This window comes from Protopterus annectens, chromosome 12.part0 (genome assembly GCF_019279795.1).
Source record: "Protopterus annectens isolate FY-2018-M chromosome 12.part0, PAN1.0, whole genome shotgun sequence".
Classification (NCBI taxonomy): Eukaryota; Metazoa; Chordata; order Ceratodontiformes; family Protopteridae; genus Protopterus; species Protopterus annectens.
The window spans coordinates 652456404-652479488 of record NC_056746.1 but is presented as its reverse complement, the minus strand read 5'-3'; the positions used below and the strand labels follow the sequence as shown (position 1 = coordinate 652479488).

General features: G+C 44.5%; 1 protein-coding gene across 1 annotated transcript in view; it reads left to right on the top strand.

Annotated features, from left to right (window-relative positions):
- Nucleotides 1-23085, top strand: part of PGAP6 (post-glycosylphosphatidylinositol attachment to proteins 6) — a 750660-nt gene that overhangs the window by 505366 nt on the left and 222209 nt on the right. The window contains exon 6 of the mRNA XM_044089784.1: nucleotides 6053-6387. Within this exon, the coding sequence (XP_043945719.1) occupies nucleotides 6053-6387 (335 nt within the window). The remainder of the gene's footprint in view (nucleotides 1-6052; nucleotides 6388-23085) is intronic.

The following is a 23085-nucleotide window of genomic DNA, read 5'->3' as shown; positions in this document are numbered from 1 at the left end:
GTTTAACAGTGGTGTCTGCATAGTGACTGGCTGCACCCTCCACCCCTATTACTAGAGCTGTTTCATTCACAGTTTGATGCTTTTGTTTCAGCTGTTAGGTAGAATGGATCTCTAGCTCCTCTGAGATGCCTTAATCTTTTCTTTTTAATTTTTTTATGGAGATTCTTTGGTGTCTTCATAGCAAAAGCCAACTCTGGTGCAAATCAGCTAAAATAGTATCTCTGCCGAGATCCATGCTGGGCTTTCTCATCAAGGTTGAGCTAAAATCATGAGCACTTGTTCCAGCTGGCAGTCATTGGCCCAGCATCTCATTATTCCCCTTTTTCTCTTTTAACCCCATACATTTTGAATTTAATCTCTAACTTTTACAGGTTCATAGGCTCCACTGGTTCATGATTGGGATCCAAGTGATAGGGACCAGGGACTCTGGGAGGGGTATTGATACAGCCTCAGTAACATGACCCACTATTCCTCCAAGCACACTACAGTTTTCACACAAGGACTAGGTTTCCCTAAAAACCTCTTTGATTTAGAATAATTAGGTACTCAAACTAGTGCTGTTTCTGTTCTTCATGAATGTAGAACAGTGTAATTAGGAATGGATTGAATGATTATCACAATATATGCTGTCAGTGTACTGTTTAGTTTTAGTTTAGTTTTTTAGTTTAGTTTAGCTAGATTAAGAAGGGAGGTGATAATTAGTGATCAGCAATATGGTTTCATGCCAGAAAAGAGCACTACAGATGCGATGTTTGCTCTGAGGGTGTTGATGGAGAAATATAGAGAAGGTCAGAAGGCATTGTATTGCGTCTTTGTGGACTTGGAGAAAGCATATGATAGGGTGCCTAGAGAGGAGTTGTGGTATTGTATGAGGAAGTCAGGAGTAGCAGAGAAGTATGTAAGAGTGGTACAGGATATGTACGAGGGTAGTGTGACAGTGGTGAAGTCTGCAAGTGGGAGTGACAGATGCGTTTAAGGTGGAGGTGGGATTACATCAAGGATCAGCTCTGAGCCCTTTCTTATTTGCAGTGGTGATGGATAGGTTGACAGACGAGATCAGACAGGAAGCCCCATGAACTTTGATGTTTGCAGATGACATTGTGATCTGTAGTGAGAGTAGGGACCAGGTTGATGAGACCCTGGAGAGGTGAAGATGTGCTCTAGAGAGGAGAGGAATGAAGGTCAGCAGGACTAAGACAGAATATGTGTGTGTGAATGATAGGGAGGATAGAGGAATTGTGAGAATGCAGGAAGTAGAGTTGGCGAAGGTGGATGAGTTTAAGTACTTGGGGTCAACAGTTCAGAGTAATGGTGAGTGTGGAAGAGAGGTGAAGAAGAGAGTACAGGCAGGGTGGAATGGGTGGAGGAGTGTCAGGAGTGATTTGTGACAGACGGATACCAGTAAGAGTGAAAGGGAAGGTCTACAAGAGGGTAGTGAGACCAACTATGTTGTATGGGTTGGAGACCGTGGCACTGACAAAAAGGTAGGAGTCAGTGCTGGAAGTGGCAGAGTTAAAAATGTTTAAGATTTGCACTGGGTATGACAAGGATGGACAGGATTAGGAATCAGTATATTAGAGGGTCAGCTCAGGTTAGGTGGTTTGGAGACAAAGTCAGAGAGGCAAAATTGCATTGGTTTGGACATGTGCTGAGGAGGGATGCTGGGTATATTGGGTAAAGGATGCTAAGGATGGAGCTGCCAGGTAAGAGGAAAAGAGGAAGGCCTAAGATAAGGTTTATGGATGTCGTGAGAGAGGACATGCAGGTGGTTGGTGTGACAACGCAAAATGCAGAGGACAGGAAGAAATGGAAACAGATGATCCACTGTGGCGACCCCTAACGGATGGGAACAGCCAAAAGAAAAGAAGTGTACTGTTTAGTTTTTAGGCGTGTTTTTGATTTTCATGTTATGCAATGCGTCTTGGTACTATGTTTTTCTTTGGATTGCGTTGGGGGTTGGATCTGATGAAGCTTTTGGCAAAAGAGCAGCAGAACAAGTTTTTCCCTCCTCTGGTCACAATCTCACCCCCCCCCAAACATGTTAAATGAAAGGGTCTATGTTAAATCAGCAAACGCTGATTTATCGACCCTTTAAGAGTGAAAGCTGACAATCTCGAATACATGGAGCAGCGATTTTTTTTTTCCCAGGTTAAAAAAAAATTGCTGTTCCAGAAAAAAAAAAAAGTTCAAAACAGAAAATAAAGTGGGGGGCTTCACCCCCCCACCCCCTACTTAAATATACCAACTTCGAGATTGCACCACAGTGGAGGAAATAGCAAAGTCCCAAAAATGGCCCAGCGATTTTTTTTTTCCCTGGGAAAAAAATCACTTTTCCATGTCTTCGGGATTGTCAGCTTTCACTCTTAAAGCATCAATAGGTCAGTGTTCGCTATTTTAAGCATTCACTGACACGAAATGCCACTGTAACAGTACAAAACATCCACACTGCCTGAGATGGAATATGACACTGTACCAACTCACTAAAGGACAATACCTACCAAATAGGAGACTTTCAAGCCCTGTCTTCTATTTAGAGCAGTCAGGAAAGGCCACAACCCAGACTCCACCCACACCTTCTGTGAGACTTCTACATGTAAGTGACAACACTTGCCACTGTATTTCAATGAGCAGTGCTTATCCGTCTTGTGAGCAGAACCCAAACTAAAAAAGGGTTAAACCAGAACTGAGGAGGAGTTCTTTCCATATTACTTTCTTTAGCAGATTTTTTTAATTATTTCTCAACTGTTTTTTCCTTTCAAAATTATTTTTGACTTGGCTGATTGAAATTTGTATCTTTATTGTTGGACTGTATGATCTCTAGCTGGTCAACCTCACTGATACCCTGCAACATAGTAGGGATAACTTAGATCAGTCAAGGTAACAACATTTTAAAAAATTCTTAATCCAAAGGGCATTTTAAACTACTAGGGATCATCCTTGGAAGATTGTTTTATCGATCTGTCTATATACACGTGTGCGTGTGAGGACTTCTTTAATAAATACGACTGTAACCAAATCTGTTATATTCACATCCAAGTAGTCAGTACCACCAGCTGTCATTTTTTATGAATCAACATGTGATAAAACTTCACTTCCTGTTGGCTTCAGATTTAAGAACAGATCATACTGACGCAAACGCATTAATTCAAAGGAATACAGGTATATTAGGTTTAATTTACCAAATCATCTACTCATGCAAAAGAACATTCTCCCAGTTGCCTTCCCCTGAGTTTTTGAGTTTTTCAACAGTAAAAATTAAAATTTCCTAAATTCTTTACAATGAGTGGAATGTTTAAGTAAAGCATTTTGCAGTCTTTCTTGGTGATCCTATACAAGTGTTCATATATTTGTTACTGTAAATGTCTTTTTGTTTTGCCAACATAAAATGCTAGACATTGTGAACAAGTAACCACATATATCACACACCTGTAGCACAATTAAAACGGTAGGGATTAACCTATAATCATGTACTACTAAATTTGGGTTGTCATTAATAAATCTCGAATGTTTACAGGCTTCATATTTTCTCATAAAATCTGTAATGCATTTATGTGGTTGAGCCCTTTCAAATGAACTCTTAAACTTATGCCCAGACTTGTGTATAAATATAACAGTATCCCTAAGTTTGTTTAGTAACAGCCAGAAAACTGTGTTTTCCTTTCCTGTGAGTTAATAGAATTCTATATTTCCTAGATGAAAGGAGTGACTGCTCTTGGGAAACTGTGGCAGTGACCACCACAATGCCCAGAAAAGTGTCCGTGTTTTCCTTTCCTTTTGGGTTGTTAAAAGCAAAGACTTTTTCATAGGCCCAATATGGGTCAATATAAACCTTGTTTACATTTTTGTGTTACCTCATGACCGAGGTCATCCAAAAGACAGTCAGGATATCCCCTTTGTTTAAACATATCTGTAATAAAATCTAATTTTATCAAAAAATCTACATGGGCCACAAATTTGTGAGTACTAATAGATCTAGTAATGAAAAAGTTTTTTACAACTCAGTCTTCATTTTGACATACAATGGCATGGCCAACAGTATTATTGATGTGGTAAATGCCAATTGGGAGATTCTTCAATTTGATGTTAATGTTGGGTTGAAAGGTGGTAAAAACCCGAGACATGTTTTTAGGAGGGACAAATCTATAAAGAACATTTTGTAAAGTATTAGACATGAAGGCAGAATCAATAGAAAAGTAGGTCATTTTAAATGTAATTCCTGCTCTTTTTGTCCATTTATAATGGAAACTGAAGGTCAATTTATGGTTAATCGGAAGACTGTCAATATTAGAGACCACTACAATTGTAATAGTAAAAATGTTGTGTATATGGCTAAATGTGGAAAATATTCTAGATTCTACATTGGGAAAACCTGTAGAAAATTTAAATTAAGAATAGGTGAACATCTGGGTGACATGAGACATTGTAGGGTTACTAGTGCTTTGTATAGACATATCAATGAAAATCCAACACATGATTTTAAATTTTTGGTTTTACAGCAGTTAGTTCTGGATGAACAGGGGTGCATTACAGATGTGCATTTGGATATGATGGAATTGAGATGACAGTTGTTTTTAAATGCCTCTTGTTACCTAGGTATCAATGAAACTATAAGCATTGCTAGTGTTTTAAAACTTGATCGAATTTTAGGTTAGTAAAGTTAATATGGATTTTATTTAATAATTTATTAACATATTATAATATTTTATGGTAACATTGACTTAGATTTGGTATTTGCTACATGCAATATTTTTACTGCTATAATTTGATGTGTATATATTGCTTTAAAATTTTTGGCGCGATTTTGAATGGCTAATTGAGGGGTGGGTATATATTTGGCTGGGTTTTTGTGCAACCTTGTTCTGAAGAAGTGTCTGTAGTAGAGAGGAAAACGCTTAACTTCAATAAACTTGGTGTCCTTTGGATTGCTCACCTTCTGCTGGTTGGTTCTTCTCTGGTTTTCTACTTTTTTGTCAGAAGTAAATTCTTCCCTGCACCCAAATATAATTTTTGGTAAAGCTTCTATCATATGTTTCACTTCTTTCATTGTTAATATAGTAAACATGTAGCTGCATTTTGTATTTAGATTTTTCATTGCCCTATACATGAATTTCATTTGTAAATAATGTATGTGTCTATAAATGTAACGGTATTCGTAAATGTATATGCATATAAATGCAATTTTCTGATACCCTGGGCCATGGCTGGAGAAGGTCTTTGTACAGTATCACCCACCCAGTTAATAAATGCAGGATGAATGATTGAATAAAGCAACTTATGAATAAGTTTGGGAAGACATGCACCACAATTTGAAGTGCTATGTATTAGTTGCCTTTTGCATGGCAGGTTTATTGCCTAGAATGACCATGGGAAATTTTTGAATCGATGATGTGCGAAAAGTTTCCCAGGGATTCAGAGTACAGATCTTTCATTATTTGTAGATAATAGAGATCTACTCCTCCACGCCTGATCTTAATGTCCTCATATTTCATACTCCAGTCCCAACACCATGAAAAAGATTTAAGAACAGTGAAGCCCTGACTCCACCTGACTGCCAAAGAGCCTTGTATCATTTTCAGGACAAGGGGTACTGCCATTTCTCTACTTCTGAGATTACAAATATTTGCTCTTCCATTGACTTTTGCAATTCCATTTATTTAATATTTTGACAGTCCATAGGTATAGAATATTTAATACTACAAGTGGTTGTCTGGCTTATGACTTTAGTGTTGAAGGTATTTAAATGAAAAATGTTCAGCTGTACAAGTGTTTTTGTGACTTGGGTAGCTATGTAATGCTTGAGGCATTCAAAATGAGTTTTGAATGAAAATAAGTACTAACTTTGAACTGAACTTAGACTTCTAAAAATACAGATAAGTTGGTTGAAGCACTGCTTTATAGGACAGTTATACAAGTTGACCTTTCATTAGATCAGTTATGTGTGCAAACAGAATACAGCTGATGTTATTCTAATGGAGTAAGTCTGCTTAAAATGTAATGCGTAAAATCTTTGTCTGCTTTAAAACATTGTTTTCTTTGTGCTCATTTTTTTTAGCTTGCAAGTTGGAGAGCACCAGTTCTGTTCTGGGAATTCTTAAGAGCTTTGGTCCAAACAGCAGTTACTTCTCCATAGCAACCGAGAACCAGGGAAGCAGCAGCAATACGTGGAACATCAGTAGAAGTCTCTCTGACACATTGCAGATTGTGGGCAATTGCTTTCGACACCAGACAGTTCTGCGAGAAGATTTGGATGTCTTGTCGGCCAAATTTTCTATTGTAAATGGACCTAATGTGACTGTAGCTGCTAATCAGCCTACTGTGCTTCTCTTCAATCTGAACTCTGGAGATGACAGTGGTGGCACAGTGATTGTGGATCTATTACTAAATAAGGTAAGAAAAAAAGATGATATCTGTTAAGTGGGGTAAAACTGTACCAAACTTAAACCAACAAAGACAACTTTTGAGCAGCAGCTGCTCATACACTCAAGTTACACAGTTATATATCATCTCTCTTGCAATGCATTGAGCCTTGACTTGTAGGACAGCATTTCTGTGTTGCACTTATGTGGTGGACACTGTTGCTCTCACAGGTCTTATAAGACAGTATTGCATTGAGGTTGTATTTTGTAGAATATTTGTTACATTGCTTCTCAGTTCATCAGCCATTTCATACTGTTGGATTTCAGCATATATGAAATGCTTTAATCTTGTGATCTGATGTAATTTTCATTCTTGACAAATGGGTCTGGGATCCAATCCTCTGATCTGACTTGGCTGCATACACAAGATTTCAGATCCAAAGCTCGAGCTCTTCCATCTACCCATAATGCTCCATACTATCCCCAACACCCCAGATCTCATTTGCCGCCATAGCTGCAAGACTGAAGATCGTGTGTAAGAGTGTCTTTTTGGTGAATTTTTCTATATAGTTCTGGTGCTTTTTTCTGCCTTGTTGTTATCTTAAAATTTAGATCTGAAGTAGTTAACTTCATTTTATCTGCAACCTGTGGGTATACGAATCCGTATCAGATCTGAGCTGGCAACGTTTTTTCCTAGCATCTGCTCTGAGCTTCTCCCCTTACCCACAATGCCCTACATCTCCTATCTTCCCCCAGATCTCGTTTGCCGTGCCAGTAGTGTGCACCGTGGTCTCATTTGCTCTGAGCTCAGGGATAGCAAGTGGTAATTTTTTCTGGTTTCTGGGTGTGCTTGAATAAAATTTTTCCCTTCCTCCCCTTGTGTAGTATCTCGCTTGGTCAACTGTGTTTTAAAAAAAAAAAAAAGTTTTGTAGAGTAGTAGTTAGGCCTGCCGTTTCCCCTACCTGTGTTGTGTGTGGTTCTGAGAGGTAGTGTTTGTACCTTTGAGTGCAGGACTATGGCTGACCAGCCAAAGCCCGTCTTTAAAATATGTACAGAGTGTGGCCATAAGCTCTCCCCGGCCGATGGTCACACTCTATGTGTAATTTGCTTGGGAGTGGCACATTTGTCCACTCACTGCGCTGTCTGTTCAGGTTTTAATCCTAGGGCCCTTTGGGATCGTAAGGCCAAGCTAGTTGCCAAAGGCCTTCTTCCTGCTACAATGCTGGAATCTGCCTCGGCAGTACCACCTCCCACCCAGATAGGGACTGAACCTCCCTCATCTTCTGGTGATGGGTCTTCTAAGGAAAAATCTTCTGTCAGCATGGCTGACCAAGAAAAAGAGAAAGAAAGAGAAAAAGATAAAGAAAGGTGCAGAGAGGATATGGAGAAAAAGGACAGGCATCGTAAGAGATCCCCAGACAGGGAGCTCTTTCTCAGCCCACCCATCTAAGACCATGAGGCCTGTTTCTCCATGGCTCCGGTCCCCTTGTTTCTCACCGGAGCCGTTGGAACATTCGCACCCGAGGCCTTCCTCTCCACTGCGCAGACCAGCCAGATCCGAGTCAGTGGCCTCTTCGTGGTTGACTCTGAGCCTATCGGACATGGATATGGACAGGATGATGCGAAGATTTATTCAGACCCAAATTCAGATGGGAGTCTTGCCAGGCCCCGCTCCCTCTGGAGGGGGGACCTCCATGCCTCTTTTACACCCCATCTCTCCTTCCCCAATCCCTACTTCGGTGCTCTTGGATCCAAGGTTTTACGGAGCTGGTAGCTCGGCGCCGACGGTTCCTCCAACCTCGACTCCGGCTGTTATCTTGGGTTCCTCGGATCCGACTTGTTCGGGTCCGAGTGACTCTCAGAGCCGCGGACAGGGACTTGGACCCGGGGGATTGGATTCTTCAGCTCCGACCTTTTTGGATCTGAGCCATTCCCTCGGTCCTCAGACTACCCTCGCTTTGGCTCCGGTCCCCGCTTTGGATCCAAGGAGGGCTCTCCCTCGGCATTCGAAGTGGTGGAGAGGGTTATCTCCTAGGGTTTGAGACCCCAGCCCATCCCCTCGGATACCACCCAGACCCCCTTGGATTTGGTGACGACTTCCTTCCTCCTGTCTCAGGGACAGCCCATGCCAGAGGATCCCCAGGTTATTTTCCCTGAGGAAACCCCTGCGGCTTATGGATCCCCTTCTGAAAGTCTCACCGAAGAGGGTCACCGTAAGCACAAGTGCAAAAGGAGGCACTTGGACTCCCCCGAGTCCCTCACTGCAGACACTGACTTAGATGAAGGAGAAGGTTCCCCCCAGGTCACCTCCCGAAGATGTCTCTTTTGGAGAAATTATGGAGATCCTCCACCAGAGGGGAGGTTGGTAAGCCCCAAAACCTTTTGGGGATGAGTCAGTGTTCCTGGAGTCCATTGGCATGGGCCCATCTTCTTCCTGGGTGTCCCCACCAGTGGACCCCTTGGTGGACCTCATCACCACGAGGGCATGAAAGGAGCCTGACACCGTAGAGCCCATCCCTAAATACCCTGACAAGGTTTTATCTCCCACTTCTGACAGACAACCCTGGTCGAAAGGAGCCCCAGTTGATGCTATGTTGGTTGCAGCGGCCACAAAGAAGGAACTAGCACAGAAGAGTTCCTCAGTCCACCCTCCAGACAAGGAGTCCAGGTCGGTGGATAGGTTTGGGAGGCGTGTCTACTGCTCAGCAACCTTTTCTATCCGTGCGCTGAATTATTTGGCACATGTGATTTGGCTTCAGCGAGACCTTGCTTCGGAATTCGCTGAGTCGCTCCCAGAGTCTTTATCGCCGCTGGACAGACAGTTGTTCTCGATGAAGATGTCTACTCTGAAGTCAGTCTCAAACACGTCAGTGCGGCTGCTTTCCCATGCCACGGAAGGAGCAGCTAGGGTGGCTGGGACAGGCATAGCCATGAGGTGTCATGCCTGGCTCAGGTTGTGTCAGTTTGCGGACCTTTTCAAGGCGTCATTTATCAATGCTCCCTATGACGGTTCTTCCCTTTTTGGGACATACTTGTCCAGAGAGAAAAGGATGGGAAGACTTTGTCTGTCGTCAGAGTCTGCTTCTCTAACCCTCAGCAGTCCTTCTCTAGGAATCAAAGAAGGCAGAAAAAGATGTGGTTCCAAAAATCTCAGTTTTCCCGGGATTCTCAGGACAACTATTCCCCCAGAGGCAGAGTGGGACAGGATCGACGCCAACCTAGAGGTAGAGGGGGTCCCAGGAATTTTGGGTCTAGGGAACCCTTTGCTGATAGACCCAGTCAGCAGCCCTGAGGGGTTGCCCGACTGTCCTACTCTGGAGGCAGTCAGGGGGTGATTGTCCTTACACCCAGCAGCATGGGAGTCCATTATGACAGATCGCTGGGTTTTACTGATAATATCTACAGGTTACTCTATCCCGTTTGTTGCCCCTCCAAATATTACAAAACACCTCCCGGATGTTCCACCCGCTCACAGGGAGGCCACAGCTCTAGAGGTTTCAAAGCTGTTTTTCAAACGAGCCATCGAATAGCTCCCCCCCGATCAGTCCGGATCAGGCGTCTACTCAGGGTTCTTTTTGTTGCCAAAAAAGACGGGGGACCTCAGGCCCATTCTAGACCTGTCAACATTAAACCTGTCGGTAGCCAAACAGAAATTCTGGATGGTCTCCCTACAGTCCATTCTACCTTATCTCCGAGAGTGCGACTGGATGTGCTCGTTAGACCTCCAGGATGCTTACTACCATATCAAAGTACACAGAATCTCCAGTAGGTTTTTGCGCTTCTGGCTGGGAGCCAGTCATTTTCAGTTCAGAGCCCTAGCCTTTGGTCTCACCACAACCTCCAGGGTGTTCACCAAATTAATGGCAGTTGTAGTGGCTCACCTGAGGCTTCAGGGTATTCAGGTGTTTCCAAACCTGGACTGGCTCTTTGCTGCACCCACCAAGCATCACTTGTGTCTGGCCCGAGATTATTTCATTCAGATGTCAGATCTTCTGAGAATTACAGTCAATGTTCACAAATCCCATATGCAATCAGTACAAGTTCTAGACTTCATTGGGGCATGGCTAGACACTTTGCAGATGAAGGTATTCTTAACTCCAGACAGGATCCTACACCTCAGGTGCCACATAGCTCAGATAGCGAACTCCAAGTCTTCAAAGGAGAGCAAGGTTGTCTGGGCTCTGGGCTCCATGACTGCCGCCATATCAATTCTCCCTTGTCCGCGCCTTCACATGCGGGTTCTTCAATGGACTCTGGCTGCTCAATTGTCTTTTCTAGACCTGCCCATGGAATTTCCGATAAAGATCAGTCACGTCTGCAGGACATCTCTTCTTTGGTGGTTAAGTTCACCGGAGATATCAAAAGGAAGCCCCTTCGCGTCATCTCCAGTCCAAGCCACAGTGACCACGGGTGGGGGCAACACTGTTCGGGAAGGACAGTTTAAGGCACGTGGTCCCAGTCAGAGACCAAGTTGCACATAAATGTTCTAGAGATAAGGACAGTGCTTTTAGCGTAGGAAGCCTTTCACACAGTCCTCCCTCTCGGATTGATTGCAGTTCAGTCAGACAACATGTCGATTGTCTGGTATATCAACAAGCAGGGGGGAACTAGATCCTACCCTCTATGTTGCGAGGCCATGAGAGTGTGGGAATGGGCAATTTCCACCGGTCGGTTTCTGATAGCAATGCACATCCCGGGGCACTCCAACATTTTAGCGGACAGATTGAGTAGGGCCATTCTGATGCCTTACGAGTGGTCTCTGAAACAGTCAGTAGCGGAGGAGATCTTCCTTGCATGGGGTCAACCTTGCTGCGATCTCTTCGCATCAACTTCCAATGCAAAGTGCAGCAATTTCTTTGCTCTGATTCCCTTACCAGGGGAAGTCCCCAGAGACGCTCTAGTCCATGCTTGGCCCCCCGGGCTTCTGTATGCTTATCCACCATTGCCACTCATTCCGAAGTTTCTTCAGAAAGCTTGCCGACTATGGGGCAAAGTGATCCTCATTGTCTCATTCTGGCCTTGTCAGGTTTGGTTCCCATTCCTTTGGTCTCATCTCTTAGCTCCCCCGTGGGTTCTGGGATCCCTGCCCGGATCTAATCTCCCATCTGTCGGGGGCATGTCTACCCGATCTGGACAGCATCAAGCTGACAGCCTGGTTGCTCCAATTCCGTTAATTGCCAGGACTCCCGGTCTTTCATCCCTGGTAAAATCCATTCTGGTGGCTTCTCTTAGACTCCACTAGGAAACTTTATTGCAGTAAATAGAAGCACTTTTCCATTTGGGCCTCACAGAGAAAAATTTATCCCTTTACAGCCCCTGTTCCAGCAGTGTTGGACTTCCTGTCTGGTATCTTTCAGCAAGGAGCTAGTTCCTCCACAGTGAAAGTACAATTGGCAGCCATTTCCAGTTTTCACGTTGGTGAAGACAACATGGCCTTAGCCTCCTCTAGGCTGTGTAAGGCTTTTCTTAAAGGTACTTTTCTGTTACGGCCACCTGTCAAGGATTCCGTATCTCCTTGGGACCTTAATTTTGTTTTACAGGCATTGGTGGCTCTTCCTTTCGAACCTGCATCTTCGGTGGACTTGAAATTTTTGTCCTGGAAGACCGCTTTCCTAGTCGCCATTACATCTACTAGGAGGGTTTCTGAGCTGCAAGCTCTGTCTGCTGTGCCTCTGTATTTGGTCTTCTATAAGGATAGGGTCTCACTCCATACTAACCCTTCCTTCTTACCTAAAGTGACATCTGAAGCAAACATAAACCAGTCCATTAATCTGCCCGTTTTATTTCTTAACTTCCAAAATAAAGGTGAATACAAACTCCATTTGTTAGATGTTCATAGACGGCTTCGTTTTTATCTTCATAGAACAAAGTTTTTCCACAAGACTGACCAATTGTTTCCTTTTCCAAAGCTTTTATGGGAAAAGCTATTTCTAAAGTTACTTTGGCCAGATGGATCACTCTTTGCATTTCACATGCCTACAAGGCAAAAGGTTCATCTCCTCCTGGTATTGTTATGGCTCACTCTACTAGATTCATGGAGACTTCTGCTGCCTTTTGGTCTAGGGTGCCTTTCAACGATATTTGTGCAGCAGCGACCTGGGCCAATTCACATACCTTCATTTCCCATTGCAAATTAGATCTGATTTCAAGGGGTAGAGCATCCTTTGGCTCTGCGGTACTCAGGAATATCCTTCCATAAGGGCCTCCCAGGATCGGAGTAGCTGGGGACTCTGTCCCACAGGTTGCAGATAACTTCATCTGAAGTAGTTAACTTCATTTTATGTACTCACCATAAACGTTCCGTCTGAGTAGTTATACTTCATTATTCTGCAACATTCCCTCCCTACGTCCCCCGGACCTTGTCCTGTCTTTTCAGGCTTGGTTTATTGGGTTGAGTTACGTATGTTTTCAGTTGCAGCAAACTCGATCTGAGGGGAAGATAGGAGATGTAAGGCATTATGGGTAAGGGGAGGAGCTTGGAGCTTGGAGCAGATTCTATAAAAAAAAAGTTGCCGATACGGATCCGTATACCCACAGGTTGCAGAAAAATGAAGTATAACTACTCAGATGGAACGTTATGGTACGTACATGACTTCTTTTTTTTTTTTTTATTCCCTCAGCTGTTTACAGGCCTTAGGATTTTTTGATAGTTTCCTGTTTCCCCCTTTTCTGTAGTACTGCTGCTAGGTCTTGACTGGTAATTTACTGTTGTTCTACTTTCTGCCTTAGAAAAAAAAAAGTTGTAGTTTTTCTATACTGTTAGCTTATAGTTTGCATACTTTTAACATTCCGGTTAAAGTTTAAGTTGAGGAAACCCTTTCTTTTTTCCAGTGTTTACTGTCTTCTGCCAAATATGTCTGAGAAACAAGTTGATCCTTAATGGATTTCTTCAATTTGGGGCTCAAATCCCCTCAAAACCAGCTTCAGTGGCCTTGAAGCCGAGGAAGATGCATCATTCCAAATCCCCAAAGACTTCCTCTGTGCCTTCCGAAAGGCTTCGAAAAGTCTTGGATCTGACCCCCCACAGATCCGAAGCCTCTCAGGCAGCCCCTCTGATCCACAGCAACCTTTGTCTCTGACTGACTCAGGTCCTTCTACCGATTCTCCTATACAGTCCACCTCTGTCTTGGATCCCCATCCATCAGATCTGACTAGCAGAGTACGTACCCCGGAAATTGTCCTAAAACCCATGTCTCCAACTTTACCCATCAAGTTATTTCAAAATCCAATCAAGCACCCCAGGCCAGCATTTACAACTTCATCCAAGTCTTTAGGGAGCTTGTGTGTTCTTGACATGAACAGATGCTGATGCGGAGATTCCTTAGGGCTCAGATCCAGATGGGGTCTTGCCAGCTCCATCCCCTCCAGGTTCCATGAGGACACCAGTCCAATCAGTTCCGTCTCCTTCTCCATTCCAACCTGCGATTTTAGAGTCCCAGGATCCTAGGTTTCTGAGAGGTTTGACATCGGATCCAAGGAAGCTACCTTCCTCAGCTCTGACAGTAACTCTGACCAGCCCTGCTCCGATGCCTTTGGATCAGGATAGGTCTCGGATCCAAGAGGTTGGTACCAGGTCTGAGAGATTGGGCTTTGTTCCTACTTTGGTGGATCCTTCCCTTTTCCTTGGTGCCTCGGCTCATGACAGCTGTGATCCAATTCTCTCCAGAGGGCTCAAATCTGGGGTTTGTCCCGACCTTCCTTCCTTTGGCTGCTTCTGCTCCAAGGAAGGGAGGAGAGGTTCCCTGGGTCCATCAGCCTTTCAGGTTGTAGAAAGGGCTATCCCTTGCCCTACATCAGGTCTGAGCTCTGAACCCATCATTACTGCTCCTCTGAGTCAGCCAGCTCAAGGAACCCCTACACATGCTCCTCTGAGGGAATTCCCCCTCTCTTCTGACACCTCTCCCAAGCTCCCAGTGGAAGAGGTATGTTGGAAGAGAATGTGCAATGGCAGGCGCATAGACTCCCCTATTGAGTCTCTCACTGAGGACACCAATTTTGATGAGGGGGAAGGATCCACCTGATCGACACCTGATAATGTCTCATTTGGGTACATCCTATAAGTCCTCCAGCAGAAAGGTGGCTGGTCCTCCCAAAGTCCTTCTGCTGAGGAATCAGTATTCATGGAGGCTTTCAGGGCTGGCTTATCTGCATCTTGGGTGACCCCCCCCCCCCCCCGTGGATGAACTTATTGACCTTGTCTCCATTTGGCCTTGGAAGGAACCAGATACTGTCAAGCCCATCCCCAAGTGCCTGGATAAATTCTTAGTTCCCCTGTCAGAAAGGGTGTCCCAGTTGATGCCATAGTTGTGGCAGAGGCCCCTAAGAAGGAGATAGCAGAACAAAGCTCCTTCTGTTCATCCACTTAACATGGAGTCCAATGCAATGAACAGGTTTGGAAAGAGCATATACTCCTCAGCCACTTTAGCACTGAGGTCATTAAATTACCTGGCACACTTTACTCACTTACAGAGTGATTTGATCAAAGAGCTTTCAAACTCTCTCTCTTGATTCCATATCTGTGGAAGACCTTAGGAAGGTTTCTCCTCAACTGTCTACTTCTCTCATCCTTTGCCAATTCATCAATGAGGTTAATTTCCCATGCAGTAGAGGGTATTTCACAAGCAGCAGATTCAGGCATAACCATTAGTTGACATGCCTGGATGCGGCTATGCGACTTTGAGGAATCCTTCAAGATGTCTTTTGTTAATGCCCCTTTTGATGGCTCTTCCTTGTTTGGGCCATTGGTAAAAGATACGCTTACCTGCAGGGAGCAGGAGGGAAAGACTTGACTGCCATTAGAATCAAGTTCTCTACCCCTCAATGTACATTCTGCATGAACCAGCAAGGTGGTAAGAAACTGTGGTTCTGGATGTCTCGGGACTTTTTCAGGACTTGCACAGAGGTACTTCCTTCAGAGGCAGAGGAGAAGGGTTTAATGGCAGACATTGCCCAGAGGCAGAGGGGTCCGCAGAACCAGGGCTTCAGAGACTCCTCCTGAAGTGCTGCCCAATTGTCCATCTCTGGAGGCAGTCAGAAGTCATGTTTCCCTGCACCTGCAAGCCTGGACAAATATCACAAACCATGCATGGGTGCTAAGTATAATATCTAGAAGTTATTACAAGAAACTCCCTGATGTTCCACCCAGTCAGAGGGAGTACACAGCTCAAGAGGTGCAGGAGCTGCAAAGCTGCTACAAAAACTCATCCAGGAGGTTCTGCCTGAACGCATAGGATTCGGGACTTACTCCTGCATCTTTTTAGTGCTAAAGAAAACAGGGGACCTGAGACCAATTCTGTATTTAAGCAGTGTGAATCAGTTTGTAAAGAAGTCAAAGTTCTAAATAGTTACTGTTCAGTCCATCCTGTCTGTTCTGCACAAGGACAATTGGATGTGCTCTGTAGATCTCCAGGATGTGTACTATCATATCAATGTACACAGACACTCCAGGAGACATTTGCACTTTCAGCTGGGAGCCAATCCCTACCTGCTTAAAGCACTGCCCTTTGGTCTCTTGACAGCCCTCAGGGTGTTCACCAAATGCATGGCAGTTGTGGCAGCTCACTTGCGACTCAAAGGATTCCAGGTGTTTATCTAGGCTATTTGCTCCTCACTTCCCCAACCAGGCATCAGCTTCTACAAGCCAGGGATTACTTGCTTCAGATCTCCAACTGTCTAGGCATTACATTAAACCATGCCAAATCAAAGCAACTCCTATACAGAATCTGGAATTTATAGTAATTCAACTGGATACTATGATTCAGATGGCATCACTCCCTCTTCATCGCTTCATATCATTGAGAAATCAATTGCAGGACTTACTATTTCTTTCTTCCCCGCCAGCAAAATTAGTGTTACAAGCTCTTGGATCATTGTCCACTGCCATTCTTCTAGATGTCCTTCTGTTCAATGTTGCAGTATTCTTTACAGCTGGGTTGTATTCTGTCCAAATGACCTGACGTCCGGCCTGTATACAAGAGCTTAAAGCCACTGTCTGTACATGGGACATCGCACATAGGCACAGACAACATCAGACATAAAAGGGACGTCTGCACATACCATATTTAGAACTTTTTCACCGTCATTCAGAAAGGTTGACTTGTCTGTTTGGTCTGCTGTTGGATCCCATTAGTTCATCATACAGCTTCAAATAAGTACCCCATAAGGGATTTAATATATTGCTACTGCTTTTTGTTTTAGTAATGTCATCCAGGAAGGGCAAGTGTAGGTGTGGAAGGCAAATTCCACATAAAAATGAGTCACGATGTATGCTTGTTTTGCATAGGGCCTACTCACAACCACCGGTCTTCTTCTGTCAGGCCTTCATTCGCCAAACTTTGCGCAGTCATCTCTCTGCTTTGAATTTATACTTGGAAAACCATAGGCTTAAACATCTGGCTAGGGATGCTTTGGAGGGTTCTGTGAGTACTTCTGAGCCATCTGTAAAGAGGAAGGTCAGCAAGGTTATGTCTGAATTCTCTTTAGCTGCGCCTGCTTCCTTCGACGTGCTCCTTGAGGTTGATGGAAACCCGGTGGTACGTTCGGAGGTGTAGGGTCCACTCCTTTGGTGGGTAGCAGGATGGAGGACATCAGGAGTGCGGATACTAGCATGTCTGAGGCTATGCAGATGTCCATTTCGGATGACTTGGGGGAACCATGGCTATTTATTACAGAAGACTCAGGAGCTGCTCCAGCTTCTTTGTCCAAAGAATTGCTGGAGTTTAGGCCTACTTCCGTTTTTTTCTCCTCAACAGGAAAAGCCTGTTTTCCACAGCTTTGATGGTTTTTCTCCCTATGGAGAAAGCAACCTATCTCAGGGCATTTATGGAGGCTCTTCTGCCTCTTCCTTCTATCATGGCCAGGGACTGCTGGGGTTTATGGCCTCCACTATTCCCATGCTATTCTATGCAAAGCTACACATGAGAAAATTCCAGTGGTTTCTCAAGACATTTTGGTACCAACATGCTCATCCTTTAGATGTCATGATTCCCCTTCTTCCCAGTGCCAGTGGTTTCTCAAGACAGTTTGGTCTCAATATGCTCATCCTTTAGATGTCATGATTCCCTTTCTTCCCAGATTGAAAGCAGAGTTAGGATGGTGGATGCAGCGATCAGTCAGAACACTGGTCTTCCTCTACAGGTTCCTCAACCAGCTTAGCAACTCCTCACAGATGCCTCAAACCTGGGGTGGGGAGCAACCTTTGCTTCCAGGAATGTTCACAGCCTTTGGTCCCATTCTCAAAGGAAGAAGCATATCAACATCAGGGAAATGAGAGCTCTATTTTTAGCCTTATAGGCCTTTCACACTCTATTCCTGCCAGGACCACTACAGATCCTGACAGACAATGCCCCACAGTCCTTTGGTACATAAACAAGCAGGGGGGCACAAAATCTTATCTAGTCTGTCATTTGGCCATCAAGGCTTGGGAACTGGCTGCCTTATACAAGGTAACCCTGCATACTGTGTACCTTCCTTCAGCTCAGAACTCGGTAGCAGATGCACTAAGCAGGTCCATGACACAATCTCATGTGTGGATGCTGCTATGCAGGGATATTTTCCTGAACATAGTTCACCAGTGGGGTGCTCCAGGACTGGACCTATTTGCCTCCCCTGTGAACAGACAACTTCCTCGCCTCTGTGCCTCGTGTGGAAGGTGGATGCCCTTTCATTCTCATGGAAGCGTAGGTTCCTCTATGCATTTCCCCCTTCCACTTAATTCAGAAAGTCCTGTTGAAAATTCTACAGGACAAACCAAAAATCTTGTTAGTGACTCCCTTTTGGCCAAGATAGAAGGGTCATCACTACAAGTTACCTCACCGGCTGGACCTTCGCACTTAGGACAAGGGATCATTAATCCACCCACATTAGATAAGTCTACAGCTGACCCTGTGGGTGATCAATTTCTGATCCCTTTCAAGCACCTATTCTCTAAGGATGTGCTAAGTGTTTTGCAGGAGGCCAGGAAACCCACTACTAGTCATTCTTATATTTCAAAGTGGAGATTTTCCATTTGGTGACAGAAAAGGAAAGTGGATCCCTTTGGTACGGACATTTCACTAGTGCTTTCCGATCTATGAGAGTTATTCAACAGTGGCCTTTCTTAGTCCTCAGTTAAGGTCCATTGTTCTGCCTGGTCTGCCTGCTTGCCTTTGACCCCTCCTCTAGCTTCTGGGCTAGAAGTTAAGATTTTTCTAAAGGGTGGAAAAACTTATCCAGGCCCCTTTTGAATCAGCAGTGTCTGCTTCCCTAAAGCTTTGCACATGGAAAACAGTACTTCTGGTAGCCTTAACCTCTGCCAGAAGAGTTTCTGAAATTCAGGCATTAATGGCTTTGTCTCCTTTTCTGGTCTTCCACTAGGACAGGGCATCCTTGAGAAATAATAAATTCTCCCCTTCACCTCAGTCATCTAGTGAGAGGATTGTGCACACCTTAGATGTGCATAGACGACTCAGATTTTACCTTGACAAAACAAAGTCAATCAGGAAGTCTGACCAACTTTTTGTGTATTTCATCCCAGGGATGTGGGCATGCCTGTGTCCAAAGTATATCCACATGGATTTCTAAGGCTGTTGTGTTTTGCAATAAATTCCATGGAATGTCCTTATCAACATCTGTTAAAGCACATTCCATTAAGTCAGTTGCATCCTCAGGGGCCTTCTTCAAGGGCCTATATTTGCATTCCATCTTGGAAGGAGCCACCTGGTCATTTGTTCTTACCTCCATGAAACATTACAAATTGGACACTGTTTCCAGATCTAGAGCAGGATTTGCTAGGAAAATTCTGCATGAATTCTTGGAAAATGTTTGTTTCCCCTTTTATAACCTCCTCCCTAGGTTCCCTTTTCAGCTCTGGCACTCTCCCAGATGTAAAGAATACTGCAACACTAAATAGAAAAACATAGAATAGTTGTCTAAAATCTTACCATAGCCATAGATTTCCTTCTCGTCTATGTTGCAGTATTCTATCCCTCCCACCTTTCCCCTACAGCTTGCTCTTTCCTACGATGATCCACCTAGGCTCCCTGGGGGTTTTCCTTATGGGGCTTTCTTTTTCTGAAGATGGTACTTGCAGATGTCCCTTTTATGGCTGACATTGTCTGTGCCTATGTGCAACATCCCACATACAGGCAGTGGTTCTAACATCTTGTATACAAGCTGGATGCCAGTTCGTTTGGGTGGAATACAACCCAGATGTAAAGAATACTGCAACATAGAAAAGAAGGACATCTGTGGTTATGGTAAGATTTTACACAACTTTTCTTTCCTGTAGCAAGATTCTTTATGCGGATCCTTCAATGGACACTGGTGGTTCAGTGGTCCTTTCGTTACAGCTTCTATCCTTTCCTATAAAATTAACTCCCATTTGCAAATGCAATGTTCGCTAGTGGACCTAGTCAGGTAATCTCTTTCTGGGCAGACCATTCTCTCTTCTTCCCGCAATAGCCACAGTGACCACAGATGCTTCCCATCTGAGGTGGGGGTGGGGATTTCTTTGGAAAGGTGGTCCAAGGCATGTGGTCTCCATTGAAGACCAAGTTGCGTATAAATGTCTTGGAGATGACAACAGTCCTACTAACATTGCAAGCCTTTCAGGAAGTTCTTCCAATGGGGACTATAGCAGTCCATACAGACAGTATGTCAGTAGTCTGGTACATCAGCAAACAAGGAGAAACCCATTCCTACCCATTGTGCAGAGAGGCCTTGAGGATCTGGGAATGGGCAATCTCTTCAAACCACTTTCTTATTGCAACACACATACTGGGGAAAACCAGCGCACTAGTAGACAGACTCAGCAGGACCATTCTGATTCTCCACAAGTGGTCCCTCAATCGGACAGTAGTGAATATGATCTTCAGCAACTTGGGCCACCCTTGCTGCGACCTAACTGCCTCTCCCCTCAGCAGCAAGTGCAGCATGTATTTTGCTCTGATTCCTCCCTCTGGGAGAGTCACCGAGGGATGCTCTGATTCATGATTGACCTCCGGGTCTCCTTTTTACTTATCTTCCTCTTACTCTCATTCCAAAGTTCCAATAGAAAGTAAGAAGCCTGAAGAGCTCCGAAGTTATGTTGTCCTATCTCACCTTCATTCTTACTGGATGGGTTTGGAGCCGATCCTCGGCTCTGACTCAGCCAAATACACTAGCTCGAAGTCTCTAACTTGGCTCATGGCAGAGTAGGTATCCCATCATGCAGTGGTGCAATTGCCCAGATCTCATTTGCTGCTTTGAACTCGGATGTTCTCTTCCTGGCCATGGTTAAGTTTTGTAATGTGCATCACGTCACCTTTTGCTGTAGTGGTGTGCTTAAATTGTTACTTAGATTGTGTATTACTTTAATAGTTAATTAGCTCATTTAAGTTAGAGAGCTAACTGCCCATTTGAGTTAGAGGGCTAGTAGTAGTGTTTTTCTGCATTTCCTTGTCTGGTAGCTTACTAGGTTCATTTAAATTAGAGGCCCTAGTGCTCATTTTAGTTAGAGAGCAAAGCTATTCCCCTTCCCCTTTAGCTTCACTAGATGTGCTGTGTGTGTTAATTATTGTATGTTGTTAATTTTTCTAGACATGTTTTTTCTGTGTGGCCTTTACTCAGTTTATATAGTTGTTGTAGGATTTCTTTATCCCTAACATGTCTAAGGAAACTAGGGAGAAAGAACATAAACCTTCGGGCTTTAAGAAGTGCCAAAAGTGCTCCCAAAAAATGTCCATTACTGATGGACATAGCATTTGTGTTTACTGTTTAGGAGCAATCCATCTTCAGGAAACTTGCACATTCTGCCATTATTTTAGTGCCCGTGTTTTGCAGGAGAGGAAAAATAAACTGATCGTCAAAGGACTCTTGAAACCAACCTTTGAGGAAGCTCTACAGAGTGCTTCTTTATCTTCATCCAGTAAGTTCTCTTCTTCTAAAAAGGACAAACCAACTAAAAGGCCATCTCCTGTCTCTTCGGCTAAGTCTGAGCATCCTGAAAAATTGACAAAAATTTCACAGCCATTGACCTCCTTGGCTCCACAGCCTTTCAGGTGCCTTCCTGATGATGACGTATAGAGGGTGGTGTGCAGAGTGTTGAAGTCACCTGCACTGGCAAAATTGTTCTCAGCTCTGACCCAACAGGTTTTGGAGCCGTCTAAGACTATTACATCCACTGTTGTTCCTCCTCCGAGCCAAGCTGGATCTTTGGAGCTGGAGTGCCAGGTACCACTTGCTGTAGACCCTTCGGTTCCGGGACCCCTTTAGGGAGATTCCGGAACCAATCTCTGCTCTGACACACAAAGTGCCATCCGGGGTGTATAGGAGCCGAAGTTCTCCAGTCAGCCCCGTGCTTCTTCGGTTCCGAGTCTACCCCTCAGTGTTTCTGTTTGGTTGAGTTCGGCTCCTACATCAGATTCAGAGCCGGTCTCGCCGGAGCCGGGGGTTTCCTCTGTTTCCTTGGAACCAGGGGTGGCCTCGGAGCTGGTGGGTTCTGCTTTCGAGCTGATGAGTGTGCTGTCCACTCCTACAGCTCTACACAAGGATACTGGTATTCATCCCTCCCAAAGCACTGGCTACTGTCTCGGCACCACCCCATCCACAGGACAGCAGAGATTGAGTCTCAGGAACCCCCATTGGGTGAACCCCACTCTTCCGAGACCTCCCCAGAATACCCTTCTGAGGAGCCCTCTCAGAAAGAACATGTAAGAGGAAACATATAGACTCCCCTGACAAGTTTGTCACATCAGACACCAACCTCGAGGAGTCAGAAGGGTCCCCAAGGTTGTTCTCTGAAGATATCTCCTTTGCAGATATGCTTGAGATCCTAAAACAGAGAGGTGGCTGGAACACCATCACTCCTTCTGATGAAGAATCTGTGTACCTGAAGGCTTTTGGATCTCAACCTTCAGCCTCCTGGGTGTCTCTGCTTTTTGATGAGCTAATGGAGGTAATCAATCGAACGGCGTGGGAGTCTCCTGACACTGTGGAACAAGTCCCTTGGAGGCCAAACAAGTTTTTGTCAGCCCCCATTGGAAAATAATTTCTTACCAAAAGTGTACCTGTAGATGTTATGTTGGACCAAAAGTGTACCTGTAGATGCTATGTTGGTGGCAGCAGCCACCAAGAAGGAACTTTCTGAGACATCCTCATCTGTCCATCCTCCGAATAAAGATTCTCCAACGATGGACAGATATAGGAAGCATGTCTTTTCATCAGCGACTTTTACACTCAGAACACTGAACTACCTTACACACTTTACAAGGCTGCAAAGAATGCTCCTGAAGGTGTTAGGAGATACTCTACAAGGTTATTTGGCTTTGGGGGTGCCAGAGAAGGTCACCTCCCAGTTATCCACCTTAAATTCCATCATCAGCTCCTCCATGAGACTGATGTCATATGCAGCAGATGGAACGAGTAGGGCAGCTGGTTCAGGAGTTTCCCTCAGGAGACACTTCCGGATGCACTTGTGTAATTTTGCAGAACCTTTCAAGTCTACCTTTACCAATGCCCCTTTTGATGGTTCCTCACTTTTTGGATCTAAAGTTAAACACACTCACCAGATGCGAGCAGGAAGGGAAAAACTCTCTCTGCCGTTGGAGTACGTTTGTCCGTACCTTCAAGACCTTACCCTAAAGGTCAGAAGAGTGGGAAAATGTGATCCACAAGATCCCAGGGAGCTTTCCAAAACACACAAGGTGAATCCTTCCCCAGGGGTAAAGGGGGAGGCAACAATGGTAGACATCCTAGAGGCAGAGGGGGTCC